Source organism: Tympanuchus pallidicinctus, unplaced genomic scaffold (genome assembly GCF_026119805.1).
Source record: "Tympanuchus pallidicinctus isolate F22 unplaced genomic scaffold, pur_lepc_1.0 scaffold11, whole genome shotgun sequence".
Classification (NCBI taxonomy): Eukaryota; Metazoa; Chordata; class Aves; order Galliformes; family Phasianidae; genus Tympanuchus; species Tympanuchus pallidicinctus.
In genome coordinates, this window is record NW_026294627.1 from 7,705,169 (window position 1) to 7,730,094 (window position 24,926).

At 41.1% G+C, this 24,926-nt stretch overlaps 1 protein-coding gene across 8 annotated transcripts in view; it reads left to right on the forward strand.

Annotated features, from left to right (window-relative positions):
* The window catches only part of FAT3 (FAT atypical cadherin 3), a 452,006-nt gene that overhangs the window by 323,312 nt on the left and 103,768 nt on the right, over positions 1 to 24,926 (forward strand). For 6 of the 8 annotated variants that reach the window (XM_052669203.1, XM_052669235.1, XM_052669218.1 and 3 more), the window contains 3 exons: positions 18,959 to 19,273; positions 21,621 to 21,831; positions 22,247 to 22,315. In XM_052669203.1, the coding sequence (XP_052525163.1) occupies positions 18,959 to 19,273; positions 21,621 to 21,831; positions 22,247 to 22,315 (595 nt within the window). The remainder of the gene's footprint in view (positions 1 to 18,958; positions 19,274 to 21,620; positions 21,832 to 22,246; positions 22,316 to 24,926) is intronic. The other 2 variants (XM_052669227.1, XM_052669256.1) reach the window with 1 other exon arrangement.

Consider the following 24,926-nt stretch of genomic DNA (forward strand, 5'->3'; position numbering starts at 1 on the left):
TTTTCTAAGATACCGTTCATCTGACTCCTTTAGTTCCCTCAAGATTAGGTTGTTTGTCTTACAAATGTTCCACACATGCTGTCACAAGGATGATGCAAAGGATAACCATACCACAGGCAGTTCACTCTGACCACTGATCACTTATATCCAAGTATCAGATTCTGGCCTTTCTTGGAGAGTGCTTAAAGCGGCTAATGATAATCTGGTGCCATACTGAGGTTCTTACATGGCATCTCACACTGGTTTGTCTATTCCATTGATTCAGGATACTGATAGTAATGAAGAAAAGCAATCTTCTTTTCTATGTTCAATGAACTTCCTAAATCAAAGGTCTTCGTAACTTTATATGCAAAACTTTGTTTTGTCTTAGGAATGTTTGACAGTTATGGCAATGAGTCAAATATTTATAGAGCTTTTATAGATGTATTGTAAGCTTGCATTAACTTGTTTGGTTATTAAAATAAAGAAGCACAGCTCATTTATTATTTAGTCACTCCTCAGCTCTTGGAACAGATTTGATTTTTCCCCCAGTTTGTCAATAGATTCTTCATCTGCAGTGGAATACTGCCCTGGGCATATCTTCCACAAAATAATGTTCTGCTGCACAGCAAGTCTGGCTAGAAATGGGATGGAAACTATTATAATAGAGCAAAATACATATGAATTAAAAAAAAAAAAAAAGAATTTAAATCCCTAATTTCCTAATTTCCCCTAATCCCTAATTTCCTAACCACACAAGTTTAGCCATTTAGATGAAAAGTTACAGGTTGATCCAGAGCATCATTTATGTTGGAAAAGACCATTCAGATGACCCAGTCCAACCATCAACCTACCCCGACCATGCCCACTCACCACGTCCCTCGCTGCCACATCTGCCCTTCTCTTGAAACCTCCCAGGATGGTGACTGTACCACCTCCCTGGGCAGCCTGTGCCAGTGTATCATCACTCATTCCAGAAAGAAGTTTTTCCTAAAACTCAATATGAAGAAAATCCAGTATGAAGATATAGATGATTCTGCACATACTAATTCAGGTTCGTAGATGCATATCGAGATCAGAGATGCCGAGGGGCAGTGCTTCAGTTCACACACTGCTGTCTAACACAGGTGCTGTGCCTCATTAGAAAAATCTCATTTCTGATTGCCCAGAGCTTTGCCTTAGTTACCAATGATTTGCATGTATCTGGAGTTGGCAGAGGGGAGGGAGCTTGTTTTACAGATTTCATGAATCACTGACCTGAACTGTTGGGTCATGAAATGAAGAAATGAAAATCCATAAAGCATAGCGCTGTCAGCTTTTTCGTGCAGGGCATCAAATGCTCATCTGGGATTTCCTGTGGACCCACAGCAATCCAGCAGCAGGTCTCATCTTTAAGCCCTTCATCACTTGCATGCATGGAAGCAGATAGTCAGCCTGTAGGGTTCTTGTGCTGCCTTATCAGGCGTTCCCCACCTCATTCAACAGCATTATAGAAAAGGTGGAATTGTGCCAGAGAGCAAATCCAGCCTGCAGGCTGCCACCCTGCCAGTTCCTGAGCATCAGCATTTTCTGAACCCTCTGGACCTAATTAAAACCTCACCAGACTTAGCATCATGCAGCTGTGAAGCCAAATAGTACAAGAAAGTGACCTTTTGGATCACTAGTATTATGTTAAGGTATCTATGATGTCAGTGCAGGGAGGGGAAAGTCTTATTCATTATCCTGGGGGCTCCGTGGTTTCTCTTGCTCAGTAAGTAGAGCCCTTAGTCTGGTTTTAGAAGCACTAACTTTCTTGAAATTCATAGAATCATGGAATGACTTAGGTTGGAAATGACCTGAAAGCCCATGCAGTTCCAATTTCTGCCATGGGCTGGATGCCCCCCACCAGCCCAGGTTGCCCAGGGCCCATCCAGTCTTGAGCACCTCAGGGATGGGGCACCACAGCTCTCTGGGCAGCAGTGCCAGAGCCTCACTCTCCTCTCAGTAAAGAACTTCTTCCTAACATCTAACCTAAATTTCCCCTCTTTTAGCTTAAAGCCATTCCCCCTTGTCCTGTAACTAATAGACCATGTAAAAATCAGTCCCCCTCCTGCTTGTAAGCTCCCTCCAACTACTGGAGGTTATCTCTGGCAGTACCCAGAATGAAGGAGTTAAGCATTGGCACCCATGGCTGCATTTCCCCAGGTTTGTCTGAAAATGGGTGAGTTAACACATGAGAGAAAAGCAATTTAAAGTACACCCAACACCTGTTCTTTCTGCTCTGTTTGCAGAACTATGAGATGGCAGAGCATTAGATCAATGTAAATGGGATGGAAAAGTATTATTAAAACAGCAAACATTATTGTGTGGTTTGAAAATTAGGTCTGCAGCCATGTGTTAAATGCTGTTGAAACAGAGAGGGATATATTAATGGTCTTCCCATATTATAAATCATTCCTTGTGCTAAGGTTGTGTAGGCAAATTCTGTGGCTAATCTATACCCAGTTCTTTTCTGTCAGGATTTAGGAGTTTGGTCTAATGCTGCTTTCCTGCTGATGGATTAGCTCAGAGATTAGCTCAGGATTTTTCCTCTTTGTATGTTTCTTAAGATCTACAGCGTTCTTTTTATGGGATGGAGCCCACCTACCAGTCACAAATTGGTCGGACATGCCCTTTCAGGATGTCTGTAGGCCAGGCTCCGTGCTCGTGAGATAGAGAGTCATTGTGAAGGGCGCACTGCTTTGCTAAATTTCACCTTTGTGCGATGAATGCACCAATGTTTTAATCTTCTGCAGGAGCAGCAGGAACTCTTTCACATGATTTGAATCTATTTTAGATGTGCAGAGTCTGTACGCTTTCTGAAGCATGTCTGCTTTAGCTCTGCATCATGTGCTCTGGAGCATTTGCAACACTTATCAGCTGCCAGACTGTTAATTTATGTCTGTAAGTGTGAGCACACACATATGCACACACACACACATTTTGAGGAGCTCTCAGTTTCCTGCCTCTCAGGCTAAGACAGCTGAGTACTGGGTTTAAAGCAAGAAGGCATCTTCTTTTCCCATCAGCAACACATTGCATCTGTACTAAAATCCCTTCTGGGCTTAGAAAATCCTTAAATATCTCTTAATTTATCCAGCATTTAGAAATGTTCCCTTCCACAATTTTGCATCCATTCATCCCTTCTTCTCAGATGATCAGTACTCAGCTGCTCAGAATTCATGCTTGTTATCTCTACAAAAAGGTAATTCTAGGATATTTTCACATCCCTCCAATCTGTCCTATGTTTTCAGGGATGCTTCACTTCCTGCCACCCTCACACACACAAAACCCAGCACCCTGTGGTACGGCCTGTAGGGATCCTGGCACCAAGTCTCCAGTTCCTTTGATATGCTTGGATAGTGGCATGCTTTGGGCATGTTCTTTGATCACAGCCTGTCACAGTATCCATGGGGTCTGACTGCAGGTGGTTCCTAAGACGCCCTCAGCCTGATCTGATCAATTTCACTTGTGTGCCCTTTGATTTCCAGGCATCCCCTTGCAAGAGTTGGTCCCTTCCAACTCTATCAATTCTATGATTCTATAACGGAAAAAAATAGAATATCTCTTTCCTTTTGCAAGTTCTGTTATATTTTACAGTCTTCCCATGATCCTTTTTTCTCCATCATGGAGAAAACCCTGCTCTTATCAGGGTCTCATAATTTCCAGTGCTGGTGAACTGCCCCAGGAAGTGTGCTTGATGAGAACCTCTTTCTATCACATCTTGAACACGCTGCCATTTTCTTTGAGTTTTGTCATATACAATCAGAATGGTTTCAGTTGGAAGGGACCTTTAAAGGCCATCCAGTCCAACTCCCCCCAGTGAACAGGGACATCTGCAGATCTGTCAGGTGCTCAGAGCCCCTTCCTTGAGTGTCTCCAAGGATGGGGATTCACTGCATCCCTTACAGTTTTCTCACCACAGCCTGTAATGTAATGTCTTTTGACATTCTATACTTCACCAACTCTTCTGTTTTCCCAGATTACCACTTTGTCCCTTTCCCACATCATCCTCCAGCACTGAGCTAGAGCAAAAAGATACACGAAAAGGGTGAAAAAAATACCATGCAAAAATATGCAGAATGTATTTACTTTTTTTTATTTTGAAAATAATTTCTTATGGCAAAAGTACATTATTGTGTGATGTGTGATGAAATAAGATTGGAATATTTAGCATAATTTGTAATGTGACACAAATTAATGTATTTACTAGACACCTAGAGATAAGAAAACATCTAATCAGGTTGAGCATCAGTTTAATAAGCATATTTGACACCTTCTTTCTCCCTAAATATATTACCATGGAACACAAGAATCCTAATGCTTTTCTTATCTGAGTGCAGCTTGATAATAATCAGAGACCAAACAATTCTTCTACTTTTTACAAAGATATGATTTAAAAACAAATTTACTGAGGCCCTGAAGCATCAAGTGCTATGAAATCTGCCCTCAAAAGCGGTAATTTTCTTTTCCCAGCCTAACAAATTTAAGTTGTCAGGAAACAGATTAATCTCCTCATTCTGAAATGTAATATTGCTGTTTGCTAATCTCATGATACAGAGATGTTGAAAATGTTATCATAGCAGCTCTAGAGTATTTTATGTTTTGGCAAAAAATAATGCTTTCTTTGGCAAGGAATGTTCTAAATATTCAAAAGCAAGGACTAGCGTAGATAATTGAGAGCAAAAATGTCAGAATCAAAATAATGAATTATTTTTTCTCACATTCCCTGGGAAAGTAAAAGATATAAATATTGCTAATAGTGGTCTGTCAATTTATGGTTTCAACCAGCATGTTATCTTTAATCAAGCTACCAAAAAAGATCTTAATACTTTCTGCCATAGACTCACATATATTTGTTTTTCCCTATGGATCTTGTTCCCTTCCATTACCATTCCAGAAAATGTTTAAGGCGTTGTATGAATAAAAATGTGTTCTTAACCTCCAAGGCCAAACAGATACTTTAAAGACTTAATTGAAAAAAAGCATGGAGATTTTAAACTTGTCATTTTCTACAGGCATTTGTTTGTTTAGTTTGGTTGGTTTCGTTTTTTAGCCATGACAACAGTTTAAAAAAAATACTGAAAAAGAAATATCCAGAAAGCCCTGAGTCGTAGACAACCCAATTCATCTCAGCGCAGACCATGTCTTGGTATGAGACAGAGCAGTGTCATGGTGGTTTGGCCTCTCAGCTGAGTGAGAAACAGAAGGCAACAGGATACGTGTTGATAAGTAAGATAAAGGGCTAATTGCCTTACTCCTAAAATAAATTCACAGCATATAGCTGGAGGAATGAAAATATTAATTGACATAGGAGGTTTGCTTGCATATTGTCCTGTTCTCACCCTTTTGTTCAAATGGACCTGCCCAAACTCCCTCTGTGTGCTGCAGCTTTGGACATGCGTCCGTGCAAGAAACTCAACTACTGAAGCCCAGCTCTTGTCCTTTTTGTGCTGGCATTTACCAAGCACCTCTTCAGGTCAGTATTTTTATGCAAGCCTGACTGAAGCCATAATTCAAGCATCTTGTCCAGGGAGTGGCATTTTAATATTTGCTTTAAGTGTCTTCTCTTCAGGCATTTAATTCTAATATCCCACTGCCTGCGTTAAGGTATCAATTCAAAGCTGTGGCTTTTTTAGTAAGAAGCAGTCTGATGTGTACAGGATTTTGTGTTTCCTGCAGCCGTCAGAACCCAACTTTTCTCCAGCTGCTGAGCTCCCAGAAACCTCCCCTCTGCTGCAGCACGGTGCTCAGCATGACGCTGTCATTCGCCTGCTTCTTGACAGAGCAAATTATCCTGCTCGGAGCTGTGGGCTGTTTTCGTCAGTTCTTGCAGGGCTAATTTGTGTCCCTTCATCTGCTCCTCTCTGCAGCATGAACTCAGATCTACCTCTGAGCTCTTCAACTTGAGACCCCCTGGATCCTCTTGGGTGCCTGAACAGTAGCAGCTCAATCAATTATATATTCATGCTCTATTTTTTAAAGGTTCTTCACACACAGAGATTCACCAGGCTCATGCAGCAAAACAGGAACTGCATCTTAAACTTCTCTTGATTGACAAACTGCCTTTGCCCCAGTGACCCTGTAAATAAGATCTGGATATTTTGTCAGATCAGTATTCTGTGGATTAAACTCTCTTAATCTCCCACTTCTAACACTAGAAAGAGCTACAGAGAACAAGCACTGTGTCTGCATATTTACTATACAGTTCCTTAAAGGAAGCAGCAGTGGTATTGATGGCGTTGGCCATGGCTCCACAGCGTGAGCATGTCATGACCCCAGCATCTCAACATCAGGATTAGTGCCTGGCTCTGATACATCCAATCTCCCCTTGCTGAGGTATCACGCCTCCGGTGCTGAGGCTGACGGGATACACTTGTGCTGTTCAGGCTCACCATAAATCAGGAGCTTTCTCACGGCTATTTCCAGCCAACTGCCTGGCCCATTTAACACCCCCTGAGACTATCTCAAAAGCAAAGCGGCTCCTGAAACTTTTCTTTTTCAATCTCTTCTGCTGCAAACCAACAAAGCAACTCATTAGAGGGACTCCTTCTGCTTCCCTCCTTTCTCTCCCTTCACACAGTGAGGGCTAATTGGAGGCCCATAACATGTATCAACGAAAATTCTCGTTTTTCTCCCATATATCATTGGCCTTGCATTACCAACTTGGGCATGTTGTCTCACGCCGTGTTTTATTCTCCCCCAGATTACATTATTGGCAGGGCAGTCTCACAAAGGTTAATAGTGTTACTGAGTTCTCTTTTGGTCTGACATTGTTGCTCATCACTCTAAATCCACTCATTTTACCAGCAGCCTTGGACATCCCTACTGAGGTTAATTGCATGCTGCTTACCACTGCCTTCAGCTCCACCTCTATAAATTGGAACTTATTGTAGGTGATTTACCTGCTCCTAGCTTTAATTTCACAACCAGGATAAGGCTGTTTGGGTTGATATATCCAACTTTTCTACTGCACAATTTGACATTTGCAATCCAATCATCAGTCACCTTGGCCTTTCGATTCATCTGTCTTCCCATTACCACACCATGTGAATACTCTGTATATAGACTTGATGGGAAAATAAACAGTAAATTATGAGTCTAAATTTAAGAGTTACGGTGATTCCATAAACCATGGAAGGAAAAGTACAGTGCTTCATGCAGTTGCCGGAGTCCTGGGTTGAAATTGCTGCTTTGGCTTTAGAGTGTCCCAGGGTACTGAAATCAAGCAAACTATCTTTTGAGGACCTGGATGTCCACACAGTAAGACCATGAACCTTAAGGGTTATGCATGGTAAGGTCTTGATATTAAGTTCTTATATAAATGGCTGCCATCAGTAGGAAACAGTGAGTTTATATTAATCTTTTTTGATTAAACATTTCCCTTTCCCAGGCAGAAAATACACTGCCTACGGTCTGCTCACATTCCACTGACCCTTTGCACAGCAGTGAATGCCATCCTGTGGCTGCAAAAATCAAATGCATGTCAAAGATGAATGCTGCAGAAGAATAGAAGCGCTAAGAATATTCAAAAACTTGTGTTATTTTAAAATTCCTCCTGCATTGCGGGAGGAGAATGTCATCTTTTTATTATTCAGACACACAAAGATCCCTCTCCAGGACTCCAGGCAACTGTATAATTAATTAATTATAACAGTATTAATTGATTAATTAATATTAATAACCTGAACATTTTTAATGGGTTCTGAGTGTTACTCAGGGAAATTCAGTTTTCTGGCCAAGATTTTTTTTTTTTTTGGCAATGCATTTGGAATATTAAAAGTGGGGGACAGTTTCGTGTTGTATCTTAACCCCTACGATAACCCTGTTCTCATACTCACACCCATTTAGTTATCAGTACTGTCTCTAGATGTTCTGAAAATTATTTATATACATTGCTCTTGAAAGATCATTAGCTATACATGTAACCAACAGGAAAAATCATGTTAAAAGAATGATGTATGGCATCACTGTTTCTTAGAACAAAATCTGTTTTGGTGTAAAAGTAGGATTCTTCCTGGTGAATTACAATGCATGTTGTGCTGCTGCAGCAGCACACCTCTTCTCTTACCCTTCAGCTGAAGGCAAACAACTTCCAGCTATTTATTTGTTATGCAGCTGGAGACAAGGGCTGGGCAAAAGCTGAATGAGAAAACAAGTTCAGCTGAAGTTGTTGCACTTCAAGTGAAACCTTGTTCTCACCAAAGCCAGTGGGAAAATACCTATTGACTTAAGTCAGAAGATTCCACAGCTGGATGGATCCTTTACCAAGCAGGTATTTGTGATTCTGAAGAAGAGAAGGCTCTGAGCAGACCTCATTATGGCCTTCCAGTATTTAAAGGGAGATTATAAGCAGGAGGGAATCAACTTTTTACATGGGTAGACACTGACAGGACACGGAGAAATGGTTTTAAGCTAAAGGAAGAGAGATTTAGATGAAACTCAGAGACCTAACGTACCCATCAGGGAAGATGCTGACGATTCTCATCTTTATCAGTGGAACAGTTAAGTGAATTTCAGTTTCACATCTTCTGTCTCCAAGTATAGGCACTGAACTTGTTTTCCAGGCTGAGTTTTTAAAGTAGGAAATTAAACATGGAAGAAGTAAAAAGGTACTCCATCAATACAAGTTCTGCTCCGAAGTCGGCGTCTGAATTTCCCCCCTGTGCACAGTGCCATGATCATTCTCAACCAGCTTGTAGAATTGACCCTCCATCAACATAAACTGGATAGTAGATATTTATAGACACTTTGGAGACAAGTGGAGATTAAGATAATAAGGCTTGTCTTTGTTTCCTATTAGATGAAACTGTGATTAAATATGGCCCAATTAATGCTTATTATCTGTCTAAAATGAATTTGTCACAGGAAGTTGTGGAGTAGACATCAAGAAGTCAAGTAGAATTTTTATTGCTAAAATCAAAGCAAAGATAAGTTTACTTTAACCTGGTCTGACAAAAACAAGAAGAAACTATCATTAATAAACTGTCATTTAAGTTGATTAAAACTTTCCTTTGTACTTCACTGTTAATCAAAGAAACTTACAGCAATTAACTTGAATATCAACAGAAAAAAATCTTTAATTTTGTCCCGTTTAGATCAATGAACAAGGTCACAACTGTCTTCCTCGGTGACAGTTCACTAAAGCCATTGAAATTTCTGAGATACAGAAAGTTCATTTTGCCTTTTACAAGTTCAAAATGTATCCCCAGAATCAAAAATTGGAAATGAACTATGCCCCTTGAGGGTCTGATATTAAATACTTTGTATCTGGGTAAGAAAACCATTTTTTATTAGTCAGTTCTTTTACTGATAAGTTTTATTTTGAACATAAAACTTTAGAAGCTTCCTGTCTACATGGAAAAATATAAAATGCATATAAACGTCAGAGACTCATCATGCTATCGGCTATAAAACTCTCTTTGAGGTATTCTATGCAGGATTTTCTCAGCACATGTGTATGGATTGAGAGCATTCATTATTTCTTGTTTGTTGTGGAAAACTAGGGTGAGCTGGAAATTGAATGTGTTCTGCAATTACTGATGGGATGCAGTGCCTGGTTCTGGCCTTGCCTGCTTTGATATTGATCAAAGGCTTCTTGATAAGCAATGAATTTTGTAGTGAGGTTTGGAATGGGGAGGTGAGTAAGAGGCTATGTGTACTGAAATAGCAGAATTCATCACCAAACCATAGCTGCACGTTGCATTTTTCTTCAGTGGACAAAACGTTCTCTGAAATTTCCCCCCTCCTGCCATTCATCGCCTCGCTCTGCTCCCTTGCTGCCACCCCAGCACTAGTTAACCATCTGCCTTTGGGGGGATTTTGTTTGCTTTCAGCAGTGCATTTTAAGCCCTGATTATTTTCAGTAATCCTGTTTGTAGCACAGATGCACAAACAGCGCATTGACGGGTAAAGGTGGCTACAGATCATTGACAAGGGAAGAGCAAATGGTTGGAGGAGGAGCTGGAGATGGGGCTGGATGGATCTTCATCTGCCTTTCTGACAGGGACAAGGCGATGTCATCCTCTGGGAACACGACCAAAGGCTGTTTGTAAGAGCAATTAAAAAAAAAAAAAGCAAAAAAAAAGTGTTATCTTTCCTTCAAAAATACATGGTTCTGCTTCATACAGCGACATCGAATTTGGATGCCTTGTACCTACAGCATGCATCTATCATCTGATTTGTGGCTGAATACATGTATTACCTACTAAATAATAGCAAGACTAGTTCAAGACTGTTGCAGAGCCTTACCTAAGGGGGTTTCATCCAACATCAGAAGGCACTGGCTGTTGGCATGTCTAAAATTGTTTATAAGTATCTTTGGACAATATAGTTCAGAAGAAAAGACAATATTTCCTTTGCATATGGAAAGTTTTCTTTGAAGTTACTACTCTGTTGTACCAGGTGCTGTATGCCATGTAATATCTCTAAAGACATTTAAGCAAGAGCAGGGGAATCTCCTTCATATTATGACATAATTCATAGTTATAAAGTTCATAGAATGGCCTGGGTTGAAAAGGATCATAATGATCCCCTGCTATGTGCAGGGTCACCAGCCACCAGACCAGGCTGCCCAGAGCCACATCCAGCCTGGCCTTGAATGCCTCCAGGCGTGGGGCATCCACAGCCTCCTTGGGCAGCCTGTTCCAGTGTGTCAGCACCCTCTGTGTGAAAAACTTCTTCCTAATATCTAACTTAAACCTCCCCTCATGTCTTGGAGTAAACGGAACAACACGTATCACGTTACCACGAGGCTACTGATTTATTGCAGAATAGACAGAGGGGTATTGCCACAAAATAAATCATCTGTATTTGAGAGTTTCTACTAAAAAAGTTGCTCAGCTTTAATTTCTCATCACTTTGAATATCTGGGGACCTATACTGTAAACCAGTACAACAGCACACCGGAGCAGGGATGTAAAGTATAATTTGTTTTGCTGCCTGATTAATAAACTCTACAATGACTATAACTTGATTAGATTCTAGAAATATATTAGCATGTATTTTTGCATACAGCTTTTCTGCTTATAGTTGAAACAGAAAATAAATGACTAATAGTTACAGGAAAAATTCTTGGAAGCACTGCTAAAATCTTGTGTCTTTATTAATATCCAAAATTATTTTCTTGCTAGTATATGATTAAACTCAGTTCAGCTCCTGCTTATAGTAGAGATTAGAATCGAGTGAGTTCTGTGGATGGAAAATGGTAAGTAGTTGAATATTTGAGAAGAAGGGAGTGCAGTGAGCTTCAAAGTTGATACGTACCTCTTCTGAAGCACAGGAACAGAGAGCTACTGCATTACCTGAGTGCTGAGATAAGATTTTTGGAGAAGGGTATTATCTATATGGTATGGGTGAACAGTCTCACATATCAATATTTGATCACAAGTGTTTCTTATCATGAGAGAAGCAAAATCAACAAATGGCTGAAGTAGATATTCAGGTATTAAGGGAATTAGAATCGACATAGGGATTATTCCTAACATTAAACTGCCTAAGTATCTTAATTTTCAAGCTTAAGTTTATTTAAAACTGCTTGAAATGAAATATTCTCAGATTTGACTACTCATCATTTTCTGTTCACAAAAGTCTTTGATTCTAATCTTTGCTATCAGCAGGAGCTAAACACCTTCAAAGTTTGCTGTGAAGATCAATACACAACTTTTATCTTCTCTCTTGCTCAGAGGCTGAGGGTAGTTATGCTTCTATTTACTAATAGGTAATTCTAAAGAGGTTCCAAATCCCTGTAAAAATGTTCTTAAGAGATCACATATTGTTCTTTATCTTGTTTGTAAAGTGTCAGTTTGAAGCTGGTTAAACATTCATGCGGCCAGATATTGTAAGAGGACTATTTTTAATGGTTTTTTTTCTGCTTTCCAGGTCTTCCTTATTGTATGCTAGGTTATTGTAGCCTTTTCAACAAAGAAATTTTTTATGTACTCAAAAGGCTTTTACAGTTGTGAGGCAGAGGTGGGTGTTCCTCCTGTGACCATCTCAAAGTTGCCAGTCCCATAGATACAAGCTTTGCAAACTGCTTAACGTGATATTATACGTGCAGTTCCAAGCATCACTTCAGTTGGTGGTGATATAGCCTACAAGGTCAGGAAAAATCCTAGTTGAGCAATGCCTTTTCTTACTGTAACTGACTATACACTGCTGCTATGCAGGAGAGGTGGAGATCATTTAACCCCACGTGTGGAAGGAGGAGGCACATTTTGGGAAGCAGTCGGCTTCAAGTCACTTCCAGGCAACATTTTATCTGTAGTTTGTCATAAACAAAATTAGATGAGATTGGTATTCCTGAGAGCAATAGCTACTGAAAAGGAGAAGAGCAGAATCCTATTCTGTGATTGCTTGAAGGAGTTTCTTTTGACATAGAGCAGAATTTCTATTGTGGAAATTGAATGGAGCAGTGTATTGTTCTGCACTTACCCTGGCACCCATCAATTCATGAGTACCTTAAATATGGCTTCATGCACTAAGGTTGCCAATGTAACAAACTTTAAAAGCAATGCCTATGGAAAAAGACTATTTTTCTTTCTGAGAGCCACTTTTGAGAGGTATGCAGATCCTCCTCTGCTACAACTAAAGCTAAAACACAAGCCTTCAGTTTGTTTTCAGAGCTGATAGCTCTTTTATTTTCTAAATTTTCAAAAACCTCATAGGATAAAGTATGGCACAAAATAAGGAACTCTTTAATTAGGAGTATTTCAGGACTTCTGGATCACTCACTCTGATATTTCATACTGCCAGGTCATTGCTTTCCATTTGTTTACTGCCTACTGGTAACAGTAAATGAGTCTGACAAAAGTTACTATTTGAAGCCTGTAAGACCTCTGTCAGTGCTGTTCTCTAATATTTAGGTTTGCAGATACTGTAGGGAGCATTTAACTCCAGATGAAAAAGCCAGCCTTCCTTCCTTCCTGACTTTTGGCAGTACCACGTTGAAATTGCCTGATGTCATTGTTAGTTCTCAAATGGTGTAACAGACCATTATGCATCGTTCTCTAGCTTGGATGTGGCTGGGAGCCATTGACTTTCCTAATCAGCCACCTAGAGTGCCTGTGTCAGTAATAATCTGTATTTCAGAAGTACTCTAAATTATTTATTTCTCCTACTTGGCCAGAGCGAATCTATTAATTTTTTATGATTGAAAATGAGAGTTCCTCTTATTAACACATTGTAAAGGAAATCAAAAAAGATGGATCATATCAATATGATTGACACCCCTACAAAAAGTGTTTAAATAATTTGTCTTTTGGGACAGCACTAAGTTGTGTAAGGGTAAGTGAAATAAACAGCTGTCTGCTTCTTTTCCAAAGCTGCTAAATAAAGAATTAAAAAAGAACAACATCAAGTTTGCTACATCTAAATCTTGTTTATGCATTGGACTAAAAAAGATTCTTGCGTAACTTGTATTTTTTTTCTCCCCTATTCTGTATGTCTTTGAGCCAGGCCGCCTTCACTTTGTACCAATGATCCAAAATGTAGTTCAGTAATGCAATGTATTTCAATAAAAAATTCCTTGTATGAATTTAGCTGCAATCTTAGTGTGTCTCTGAAGTAGGCATAGATAGTAATTCAGTGTATTTGACTTTAAAGTTCCATTCATCCTTCAAGGAGCTCTGCTTTATAATCCTTTATTTCTGTTACTTGGGCTGAATTCCAGGGGCTCTTACAATAGGTATTGCAGCTCGTTTTCGCATTGGCAGAAGAAACAAACCCATTAGTCACTAACAGCAGGGGTATGCCTCCGCTCTCAGGCTCCCTTTGATCATTTTTTTCTGTCTGAGTAACTCAACCAGATTCTCCTTTCTAAAGTTTTATGAAGCAAAATTGGCCTTGCTGGCTGGGGGAAGGGAGAGCTTTTTACCTGGAAGCCTTGGATGAGATGCAGGCATTCCAGCTCAGCCTTTTTGCATTAAGTAGTATCAACGCAAGGAAAATAAACAAGCAAGTGTGCCATCTTCAGCATTTTGCAATGCTAATGATACTAATGTGACAATTCCTCTTGACCTAAGACTGGGTAGGCTATGTATTTCCTCCTGCCAAGGAGTGATGTGGAAGAAGATTCTTGTTCCTCCCGAAGCTTGATAACTTGTATTAAACACCTACTGATTGTCTTGTTAGGTTGTTAAAGGAAAATTCCTGCTAGCTACTCTCCCTGGCTGAGTTAGTAATTACCTTGGAAGTCATGAGCTTTTGTTACTGAGATTCAACACTGTACTTTTAAAGTCGGGAAGGTGGTCCTCACAGTTGCATATGTATTCTGAGAAAATGTGAGGGCTAATCCTTCTTCAATTAAGCCTGACATTCCAATTCCTAGGAGGAGCAACTGTCTCAAAATAACACGGTCAATGTCACCAGTGTTGAGGCCTGCTAGACCTGCGCTGTGTTTTAGCCAGTAATTTGGCTGAATCTGAGATGTTTGCTCCATGCATTCCCCATGGTCATAAAAACAAGGAGTTTCCATATCCAACATTCCAACTGTTTCACATTAACACTGTTGACCTTGATTTTCTCTGTGAAAGCTCATTGTTATGGAAGTCTCTTTGTGGTTGATCCGTGGCCTTTAACATAAACATAATTTCATATAAACTTATTTTGGGAAGTTTTAAGGGCTACATACCAAACCTACTGAAATGTATCCAGAAATAGAGATTATCTTACTTGGATTTTGAAGGATCTGTTATTGTATTGAATTTGCAGTACTCTGCATGATGACATCTTTTGTGTTTTGTCCTGGTCCTGAAAGTTGAAGGTGCATTACTGTTGCTCTGCCACAAAATTTCCAGGTAACTAAAACCTGTATGCGTATTGGTAGACATAATTCAGTAAAGGTGTAAACATTGAAGCCAATGGGGGAATGCAGATTGCCAAAAAAACTGCTCATTTTATTAAGGAAAATTTATGAAGAACTGTCTAGGCTGTGGGAGAACAGCGGTGATGTTTAAGAGTTCACTGTGAAAGTGATAAATAAAGTTCATGTTCTTGCTGTCTGAGGCTGTCAGACCCCGTTAAACATGTTGCCATACTCCTTTTAAGATATTTCACCTTTGGTAAATGGACCAGCCCTTCATGTGATAGGTCAGGGAGTTAAACCTCAGCTGCTCTCACAGCTGTGTTCCAGCTCAGGGAGGTGATATCTTCTTTTGGGCCGTGTTGACAAGGCAGTAGTAGTAGTAGTATCAAAGCAGAAGGGCAGAGGATGCAGCTGATCAACCTCATCTCAGGTTGTACCTGGGCCAGAAGCAGAATGTCTACACCCCAATGTCTATCAGTCAGCATGGCTTGAAGTGTTCAGCATTTAGCAAAGCACATCCAGTCCAAGCAGCAGTTGCTCATCTCCTTCAGGAAAGCTGTCATGCTGGTCCTAGCCATTTCACCACCCCGACGGCTCTGAGGATCACCTCTTGTGGGGTTTGTGGTGCTCTATAAGCATGCACTGGGACTGACTTCTCTGTCATTTGTGTGTATCACCTTTCTTTTCCTGCTTTGTTTTGTTTTTTTTTTCCCACCCTGCCATCTGCAGGTTTCTAAATGAAACCTCACTGGTCCTGAGTTACAATTTCTCTCCTGGCAAGCAGATGCCTTGCACGTCTGCCTTTCCCATTTCCAGAGATACCAGCTGTGAATTAGCTTTTGTGTCTTTGTCCTATAAACGTCCCAACCTCCCTTCCCTCCCTGGTTGCTTTTCACCATGATTTCCAGCTGTTCAAGGATTTTCTGAGATCTCCAGCTGTGTTTGAATTGATATTTTGTTGGTTAGAAGGGCCCTGAAGTGCTGTGTGATGTCTTGATGGAGCCACAGCAGTTGATTAGGCAACTGCACCACTTCCCCCATACCCTTACGGTTTGGTTTTGCACTATGCTGCATTGTCTCAGAACAATTCTGAACAGGCAATGTTTTGTCTTTTTATTAGGACAGAGCTAGATTTCAGGCCTTCTGTGTTAGTTCCTGTTGATAAAATGGCATTTTGTGTCATTGGTTCAGGCTGAGAGAGCTCGGGCTGTTTGGATTGGAGAAGGCTGTGGAGAGACCCAAGAGCAGCATATCAGTATCTAAAGAGGCTGTAAGAAAGAAGGAGACAGACTCTTTAGCAGGCTCTGTGGTGAAAGGACAAGGAGAAATGGATTCAAATGGAAACAAAGGAGATTTAGACTGGATATAAGGAAGAAGTTTTTTACACTAAGGGTAGTGAGGCACTGACACAGGTTGCCCAGTGGTAGATTCTCCATCTCTGGAGACACTCAAGGTCAGGCTGGCAGGGCTGTGAGCACCTGATCTAACTGTAATGCAGGGCAGTTGGACTCGGTGGCCTTTAAATTTTCAATTAGCTACCGGCAACTATTTTCAGTGCAATTTTTCTGCTGCAGAAAGGATTTCCCACAAGTTTCAGCTTGCAGGAACAACCCAATGCCTGCACCTATTTGCTGCCACACTACTGCAGTAACCTAGCAAACTGTGAGATTGTGTGCAGTGATGGCAGGAGGATAACTTAGCTTCTTGAGCAGCATTTTGGATTAAGCATGTTTTCCGTCACAGTTGCTTGGCTGCTTATACAACTGTACTTTTCAGGAATTGTATTATTGTTACTTTTTGTAAACTTTTTCACCATCTTCCTACCCTCCCCTTCCCTCCCCTCCCCTTCCCTGTATATCCTGGCTAAAAGCCTGAGGGAAATGGTTTTCTTCTTAAAAGTTTACTCCTGTTCTGTTCAGACAACAAAAGTTTCTTGATTCACGATTTTCTTTTTTATGCAGTAAGATCATTAGCACCCTTTTGGGTGCTTTTTGGAGGTGTTTTTTTCCAGTATTTAAATAAATGTGTCTACTTTTGTTTCTGTGCACTGCAGCCTTGCTGTACTGCCCGGCACCATGGGTTATTTCATCTGTGGAGTCAGCAGAAATCCTGAATGAGGGTTTTCTTTGTTAACCTGCACTTCTGCTACAGGCTTAAGCAATTCTGCCACAGCAAACCAAAAACAGAGAGGATCAGCCTCAAAAGTGGGGCAAGAGTGTTTAATAGGAGGGGGAAACATCTGGGAGAGGTGGAGCAGAGGGGCTGAGCTCCCAGCTCACCAAAGGCAGATCTTCAGCCGTGTGTGTAGCCCCACAACGATGGAAGGCGTCTGCGTTGGGGAGCACAGCGAGCACTGAGAGCAGGCAGCACTCCAGGGGCACTCCACATGCCCATGCCCACTGCAGGCAGATGGTGTGCTGGTGGCACACAGCATGGGGCTGGTTCCTGACAGCAGACAGCCTTAGCATCATCACCCCAAGGACTGCTAATTGCCAGCCCCAACGGCATCTCAGGGGACAGAGGCCGGAGGCCGTTATGCAGTGATGGGAGAACAGGCTGCGCTCTACAAATGAGTTATGGGCTGATCTGGGGATTTTATGTTTCTACTCCGTAATGTCATACCACTTATTTTTCTGTAAATAAGGGATTTAAGTCCCTAAGGCTGTCAGTCCACCACTCCCAATGCATCAGTTTTGGCAAGTACAGTTAAAAAGAGGAAATTGCAGAGATCTTTTGCTTTTTTCTTAGAAGATGTTGTGTGTTTCTCTGCTGATGTTAGTACTAAATCAGGGTTACCTTAAGTTTAGATTTCTTGTTGCAAGGCAAGAACAACATCGTGGGCCAGGATTCCCAGAAAATGCTTACTTTGCCTTAGGATTGGGCATCGGGACTGTGTTTTTTACACATTAACATTCAAGGAAGAATAAGGCACAGAGCAGTTAACCAGCAACACACCCAATGTGTGGGGATAGATACAAGCCAAGATACAAATAGATACAAATGGATGGGACACTTTGGCTTGCTGTCACAAAAAATGGTACTGTGGGATTTCTCGTTAGCATACATAGCTGGAAGTGAAATCTGAACTTCTTATGTGCAAACAGAAATAATCTTCTGCCTTATTTCTTTAGGAACTACAGTCAAACTTTTTAGAGAGAAGTTTGAAATTGATTGCTGGCATTTTGAAGGCATATTATTGAAGCTCTTGAGCACTTGTTGGTCTTGGATCCTTTTTTTTTACAGTGTTTCTAACTGAAAATTATTAGTAATTCTGTTTACATTGCAGCTAAATTACTAATTAACTTTTCTCTCAGAGATTTTATTTGTGTATTTGTGCCAGCACAGTGCACTTTTTAACAATGCAGCAATTTTATTTTTTTTTTACCACATGCCTCTCTATGCCCCTTAAAACCATATAAAGGAGTTTTAGAATTAATGAGCTGTCAAATCTCAGGTAATGAATGAAAAGAACCAGCACAAAATCCTGTCATTGTTTAAGAAATCCCAAATAATTAATGGCAAGAAGTGACAGAAGTTCTTCTATAATTTAAGAATAAATCCTTAATTGCGTGACTGAAGAAACTTTAAAATATGTCTGCAAAAAAAAAGCAGGGATATTGCTTAGTTGCTTAATTGCAGTTCAGTCTTCTTTTGAGTTACATAATTTGCAATTAAAGGATTTCCATTTCTGGGGAATCATTTGGGCCCGGTTTGGAAGGGACCTCAAGGATCATGAATCTCCAACCCCCTTCCACAGGCAGGGCCACCAACCTCCACATCTAATACTTGACCAGGCTGCCCAGGGCCCCATCCAACCTGGCCCTGAATACCTCCAGGGACGGGGCATCCACAGCCTCTCTGGTCAGCTGTTCCAGCACCTCACCACTCTCTTGGAATAGGTTCCTCATCCACAACATTCATGTTCTACATTCATCTCAAGAGGAAAAACTTTCACCATTCCATTACAGGTACATTATAATTCTGCACTCAGCATGCCTATAGCTGGCATGTGTTGAATGTTACTTATCACACAGAAGACCTTGTGAACTACAGGTTAGATTTGGAGAGGGAGGACTGTTTCCTTACGTTTTGCTGCACCAGCTGACAACATTCTGCTTTGCCTTCTCACAGTAATGCCTTTGCTGCTGCTGTTTACAGGTGACCGTCTCAGATGGAGGCACGTCTCCCAAGCAGTCCTCGGTTTGGGTGGTGGTCCAGGTTCTGGATGAGAATGACAACAAACCCCAGTTTCCAGAAAAAGTCTACCAGATCAAGTTGCCAGAGAGGGACCGTAAGAAAAGAGGGGAGCCAATCTACAGAGCTTTCGCTTTTGACAAAGATGAAGGCCCTAATGCAGAAATCTCATACAGCATTGTGGATGGAAATGATGATGGGAAATTTTTTATTGATCCCAAGACAGGGATGGTGTCTTCCAGAAAGCAGTTCACAGCAGGGAGCTATGACATCTTAACGGTAAGCGTGCTTCCATCAACATACAAATCCATGTGTGACTGACTTGTATGAAGAGTGATACATAACTATTTAATCTATGACTTATGTGTAAGATCTGAATGTATTATAAAATTTCTTATTCATGTAAAACTACAGACAGAAAGTACATTTGGAGATTGCTCAGGCTATTGCACACGCTGAATTATTCTCAGACTGTTCAGAATTAGCTTGCAGATTATTGGCAGGAGTCATTCCCTCAAATACACTAAACTGAAGAGCAAAAGCTTGTGTTCTGACATGTTGAACGGGGCTGGTAAAGCTACAGCTGAATATTCAGCTTTTGTGTAGACCCAACTGCTTGTCCTCATGGAAGGATCCTTACATTGTTCATGTCTGGAAGTTTCAGGGAGGAGGAATACTGGGTTCTGTATGAAATAGTGCATTGGGATTGAAGTATGGGAGCAACTTCACTTAAAAGAAATAGCAGTCAAAGTAATTCTCAAGCCATGCAGGCAAGGTCAAAGACAATAAGAAGATGTAGTTGATAATATAAAGAAGTACCAGGCTTGCATGTGTACTCTTTGTCTACAGAAGTAAGCTGAAGTTGTACTTCTGTAGACAAAGAGTATATATAAAGAGTCCATCAAAACTGTAGAAAATAGGGGACAGAAAGTTGTCAGAGGTTCACAGTCAGACCACTGTAAAGGAAACAATGTCATTTACAGGTGTCTGTTGGGAGACCTTCATAAAGGTAGAAACTATGATAGGAAAATAAAAGCATAGATATCAAGATACTGAGGGATATTCAGATACTCAGAGGTCAGCACCCATCGGGTGCGTGCTTTTCTCTGTGCAGAGCTGGATGTGTGGGTTGTGGCCCTCTTTGTAATGTAACAGCTGCAGGTCTTCTACCTCAAAGCTCAGCTTCTTTCCCCTGTGGGCATTCCTGAGCAAGCAGGGTGATAAGCATTAGCACCAAGCCCACTTAACACATTTCCACAGAAAGAAATAGGCTATGGTATTTCAGGAAAATATTTCCCATTTTTAACAGGCGTAGTAACAGCATTTTTTATACACCAGCGGTCCCATTATAGCCAGAAGCATTTACTTTAGTTTTAAAAGAAAAATCTTTCACACTCTTAGGGCATTGATATTATTCATTGAAGCACCCATTTTGTAACCTACTTTCAGCTTTGTCTTATCCCTCAGTTTGTCACTGGTCATCATCTCGTCTGTGCTGAAACCGTGAAGCATGTCAGGCAAATACCGAGTCTATCCATCTCTCTAGCATACATTGGAATATAAAGAATTAGAACCAAGATGGGCAATGCTTGCAAACACAACTGAGAAGAGAAAGCAAGGACAATAGATACAGCTATTGTCCTAAAGCTATATATTTGTTTTGAAAAATGGACAAAAGGATCTGGAGCATATTTGACTCAGTATTGAAAATACTGATGAAAGTAATAAAAGGAATAGACATAGACCTGATGGAGCACGTCCAGAGGAGGGCCACAAAACTGTCCAAGGGATGGAACACCTCTCCTATGGGGACAAGTTGAGACAATTGGGGCTGTTCAGCCTGGAGAAGGCAGCCAGGTGACCTGATAGCAGCCTTTCAGTATCTGAAGGGGAGTCACAGGAAAGAAGGGGGCAGACTCTCAAGCGGAGTCTGTTGTGATAGAACAAGAGGAAATAGCTTCAAGCTCAAAAAGGGTAGATTAAGGTTAGATACTAGGAAAAAATCTTTTACAGTGAGGGTGGTGAGGCACTGGAACAGGTTGCCTAGAGATGTGGTTGATGCCCCATCCCTGGAGACTTTCAAGATGAGGCTGGATCAGACTTTGGGCAACCTGATCCAGCTATGGTGTCCCTGTGCATTGCAGGGGAATTGGACTAGATGGCCTTCAGAGGTCCCTTCCAACTCTAAGGATTCGGTGATTCTATGATTCTAATCTCATCTGCAATACAGACACCAGTTAAAGCATTCAAACGTGGTCTGAGTGAGCATGTGTCATTAAATACATGGCTTAAAACACAAGGGCTTCATTAGCTGCAAAAGGAAGCTGGTTGGAAGATGTCATCTTGGAAGGGAGGATCTCTATTTGGAGTGCATGTCCTGAAGGCCTCACATCAGCAGTTCTAAGTCAAAATATTGAAGTTTGAAACCAGACTTTTCAATGAAAAGTCAAAACGTAATTGAAAAAACTTGAGAACTGTGAAATAAACATTTCTCTCCCTCTTTCTTACTTGAGTTTTACATAAAGGATTGGAAAGGCCATTTCAGGCATCTTCTTGGGATAGAATTAGGTCTGAAGTACCAAGCTGGAGTGCTCAGTCTGAGTCCTGTTTTCTCCACACCCACCAGATAAAAGCAGTGGACAATGGCCGGCCCCAAAAATCTTCGACTGCACGCCTCCATATCGAGTGGATCAAAAAGCCCACGCCCTCACCCCTGCCCCTGACTTTCGATGAACCCTTCTACAACTTCACCGTCATGGAAAGCGACAAAGTGACAGAAATCGTTGGGGTGGTTTCTGTGCAGCCATCCAACATCCCTCTCTGGTTTGACATTGTGGGTAAGTGGGGGAGCGGTGGTGTAAGGGAGAAGCTTGAGAAGCAACGCGTGTGGAGGGGGGGTGTTGAGTGAGACAACTAACCGTGAATTGTCCCCCCCCATTTAAAACCATTTTTGTAATGCTGATATGAAAATGCTATTTATACATGGTGTTAACAATAATATTCCTGCTTTTGTTATGACTCCTTAGCTAAGCTGAAAAAAGCGCTGTATGGCTGAATTGTTTTTTTTCAATGTATGTTATTTACTGCAATCTTAATGTTGTCTGTCATTTAAATTCTATTGTCATACTTTGCTAATCTCATTTCTAAATGTATTTATGGTACTTAGACTTGCTGTCCCTCATTTCTCTCTTTCTTCACCTTTTTTTCTGCATTCTGTTCTTTTTTTTCTGCTTCCGACTGCCCTGCTTCAAGGTGGCAAGCATGCTCGAGAGATGTTCTATATTCTACAGACAGCTTGTGGGCAGAACTGTTCAACAGAAGGTACCCTTAGTGCAAACACATTTGCTAAAATACAACTATCCAGGCTGCCTTTTATTTTTGCAAGTTCTATGAGACGATTTATATTACATCTTTCATAAGTGCCTGTGACAGGATGCAATGCGACACATGGATGTGCTGTGTTTCTTTCTATGACAGCTTTTACCGTATTTGTGTCCAATTATTATCATTCTTATTCACGGATTTTCCGCAGTTTATCACAAATAATTAATTCCAACTTTTCACAGTCCAGTGCCATCCATTTAACTGTGAAACAGAATGGGATGCATCGACATATGGGTTACAAATGGAGCCACCAAAAGTTTGTCTTGAATGCGAGCTGAAAAAGAGAAATGTGTTTTGATGTGAGATTTCAACCACAAAATTGCCTCACGTAAAATTGCTCACAGAAACAGGGAGGGAGAAATACACTTAGCAAAGAGGAGGAGAAGCCACAGAAGCAGTGTTATTAAAATCACAGGGAAACGCAGTTAAGGATGTCGCTGCCACAAAAACATGGAATAGAAGTTCTCGCTTGGTTGCAGCGAGGAAACAGGAATCGATAATCCTAAGCATTGCTTCCCTACTTCTGCTAGTTCAGTTATGTCATTTAAAATAACTCATTCGACGTCTCCAAACTGAGGCTTTTCCCAGCAGCCTTGCAAAGTTGCTGTGGTATTTTAGTATTTGCTGATACTTGTAGGTAATGCTTGTGTGTCTTTGGACGTCAAACGCTGCATCTGCTCAAAGTGGTGTTATTTAAATGAAGGGTTATAAAGCAAACACTGTATGAAAGATTAGAGACAAAAGCCTTTGCCACAGACTTAGTGGAAAGGGTGCATCAGCAGTCTCTGTTTACAGGGATTGAGCCCAGCTTCCATTTCTGCACAGCTATTTGCGGATGGGTTTAGCCAACAGGAAGGGCAGGGACCGCAAGAGAAGGGCTCTGTCAGAGTCGTTTTCATCCACCTTTTATTGCCAATTTGTGCAGATGAAAGGCAGAAGCAGCTGCATTTCCTCTTTGAATTTGTATCAAGGTTTCAGGTGCCAACCACATTAAAATTAAACCCAAAGCTATTATCATGTTCCGGGGTTCCTGCTAGCCTCTGGGGAAGGACAGCATATGTTTCCTACTGTTTCCCTTCCACTCCCTTGGCTATTTCAGTATGCTATGTGCAATTTATTAGCTAATGTTTACATTCCCTTTTTCTTCCTTGCTGACCCCAGCTTTCCTCCCAGGAGAAGTCTGTGTTTATTGACATTATTGACAATTTTTTTCCCATTTGAACCTTTTGCTGCCCTCTACAGCCTTTTGGTCTTTTCCTCAGTGAATTCACCAATTCTCATTAAAATGCTGCCTGTGTTAAGCACCGAGAGAAGCCCCCATTCTTCAGCTGCCTTCTTTTATGTTGTTAGTCTCATTTGCAATCTAGCAACACCTTATAATAACATTTCATGTTTGCCTCCTAAACAGAGATGATGGGGAGGACATTCTTAACTTAAGACCTTTAATTTTGTCCCTGAATGTAACCTTTATGGCGAAAATAGTTCAAAATGGTCTAGAAGATTTTGGCTATTCAGACAATCCTAATGGTTTCTTTACAGCGTCAAGGAGACATTGCTCCCCTAGACTTAATGAGAAGTTGATGACCCCAGCCATCCAGTTCAGTGCTGTTACCATATGGATGTTGTCATTAAATATCACTGCTGTTATTACCAGCAGCATTAGCAACAGTCCCTATTTCTGCAGTAGGAACAGCCAGCAATCCCAGGTATGCAGGAGACTTGGTTATTCAGGCATACAGGCTGCAAAGACAAAGTCTGTCCTGAGAGGATTACAGACAGCGATGCATGTTTAGGTTATGTTTGCTGCCTTCAATCAGTGTCAGTTTTAAGAGCTCTTCTTATTCTGCAATACCAGCGTGTAGGAAGAGAGATGTTGATACTTTCCTTTTGGGAGAACGTGAGGAATTTGTCACTGTGAGGGCAGTGAGGCCGTGGCACAGCTGCCCAGAGAGCTGTGGTGCCTCATCCCTGGAGGTGCCCCAGGCCAGACTGGATGGGGCCCTGAGCAGCCTGAGCTGGTAAGTGGTGCCCCTGCCTATTGAGGTCTCTTCCGATCCAAACCATTCTGTGATTCTTTGATTCTGATACTGATGTCTAGTGGCCAAAAGTCCCATGAAAGGTGTAGGTTAGTTGTGGAAAATGGAAAGCTGTTCAGGACTGCTGATGCAACAGAGGATTTCAGCGCTGCTGTCAAAGCTAGACTTGATCCTGCTACATCTGGTGTTTTGTGATTTTGGACCTCTGTGCACAGTTCACAGTAATGTCAACAGAAGCCATGAAGGCTTATCTAGAGGCATGATTTAATATAGAGTTTGCAGGTTGACCTTTATTTTTATGACCTTTTCAAACTAAATGGGCACTGGAATTTGAGAGGACCTTTTTTATAATGCATAATATACACTTTCTTTGAGCTCAAGAGGAAAGGGAGCCCGAAGATTAGGCTTTCTAGGATTCTGTCTGCCTAACTTCAGCATGTTGCACCTAAAGTGTATGCTCCTAAAATAACTACTTCAGCTCCTGAGCTAATCTAAGATAAGGAAGATGCCTT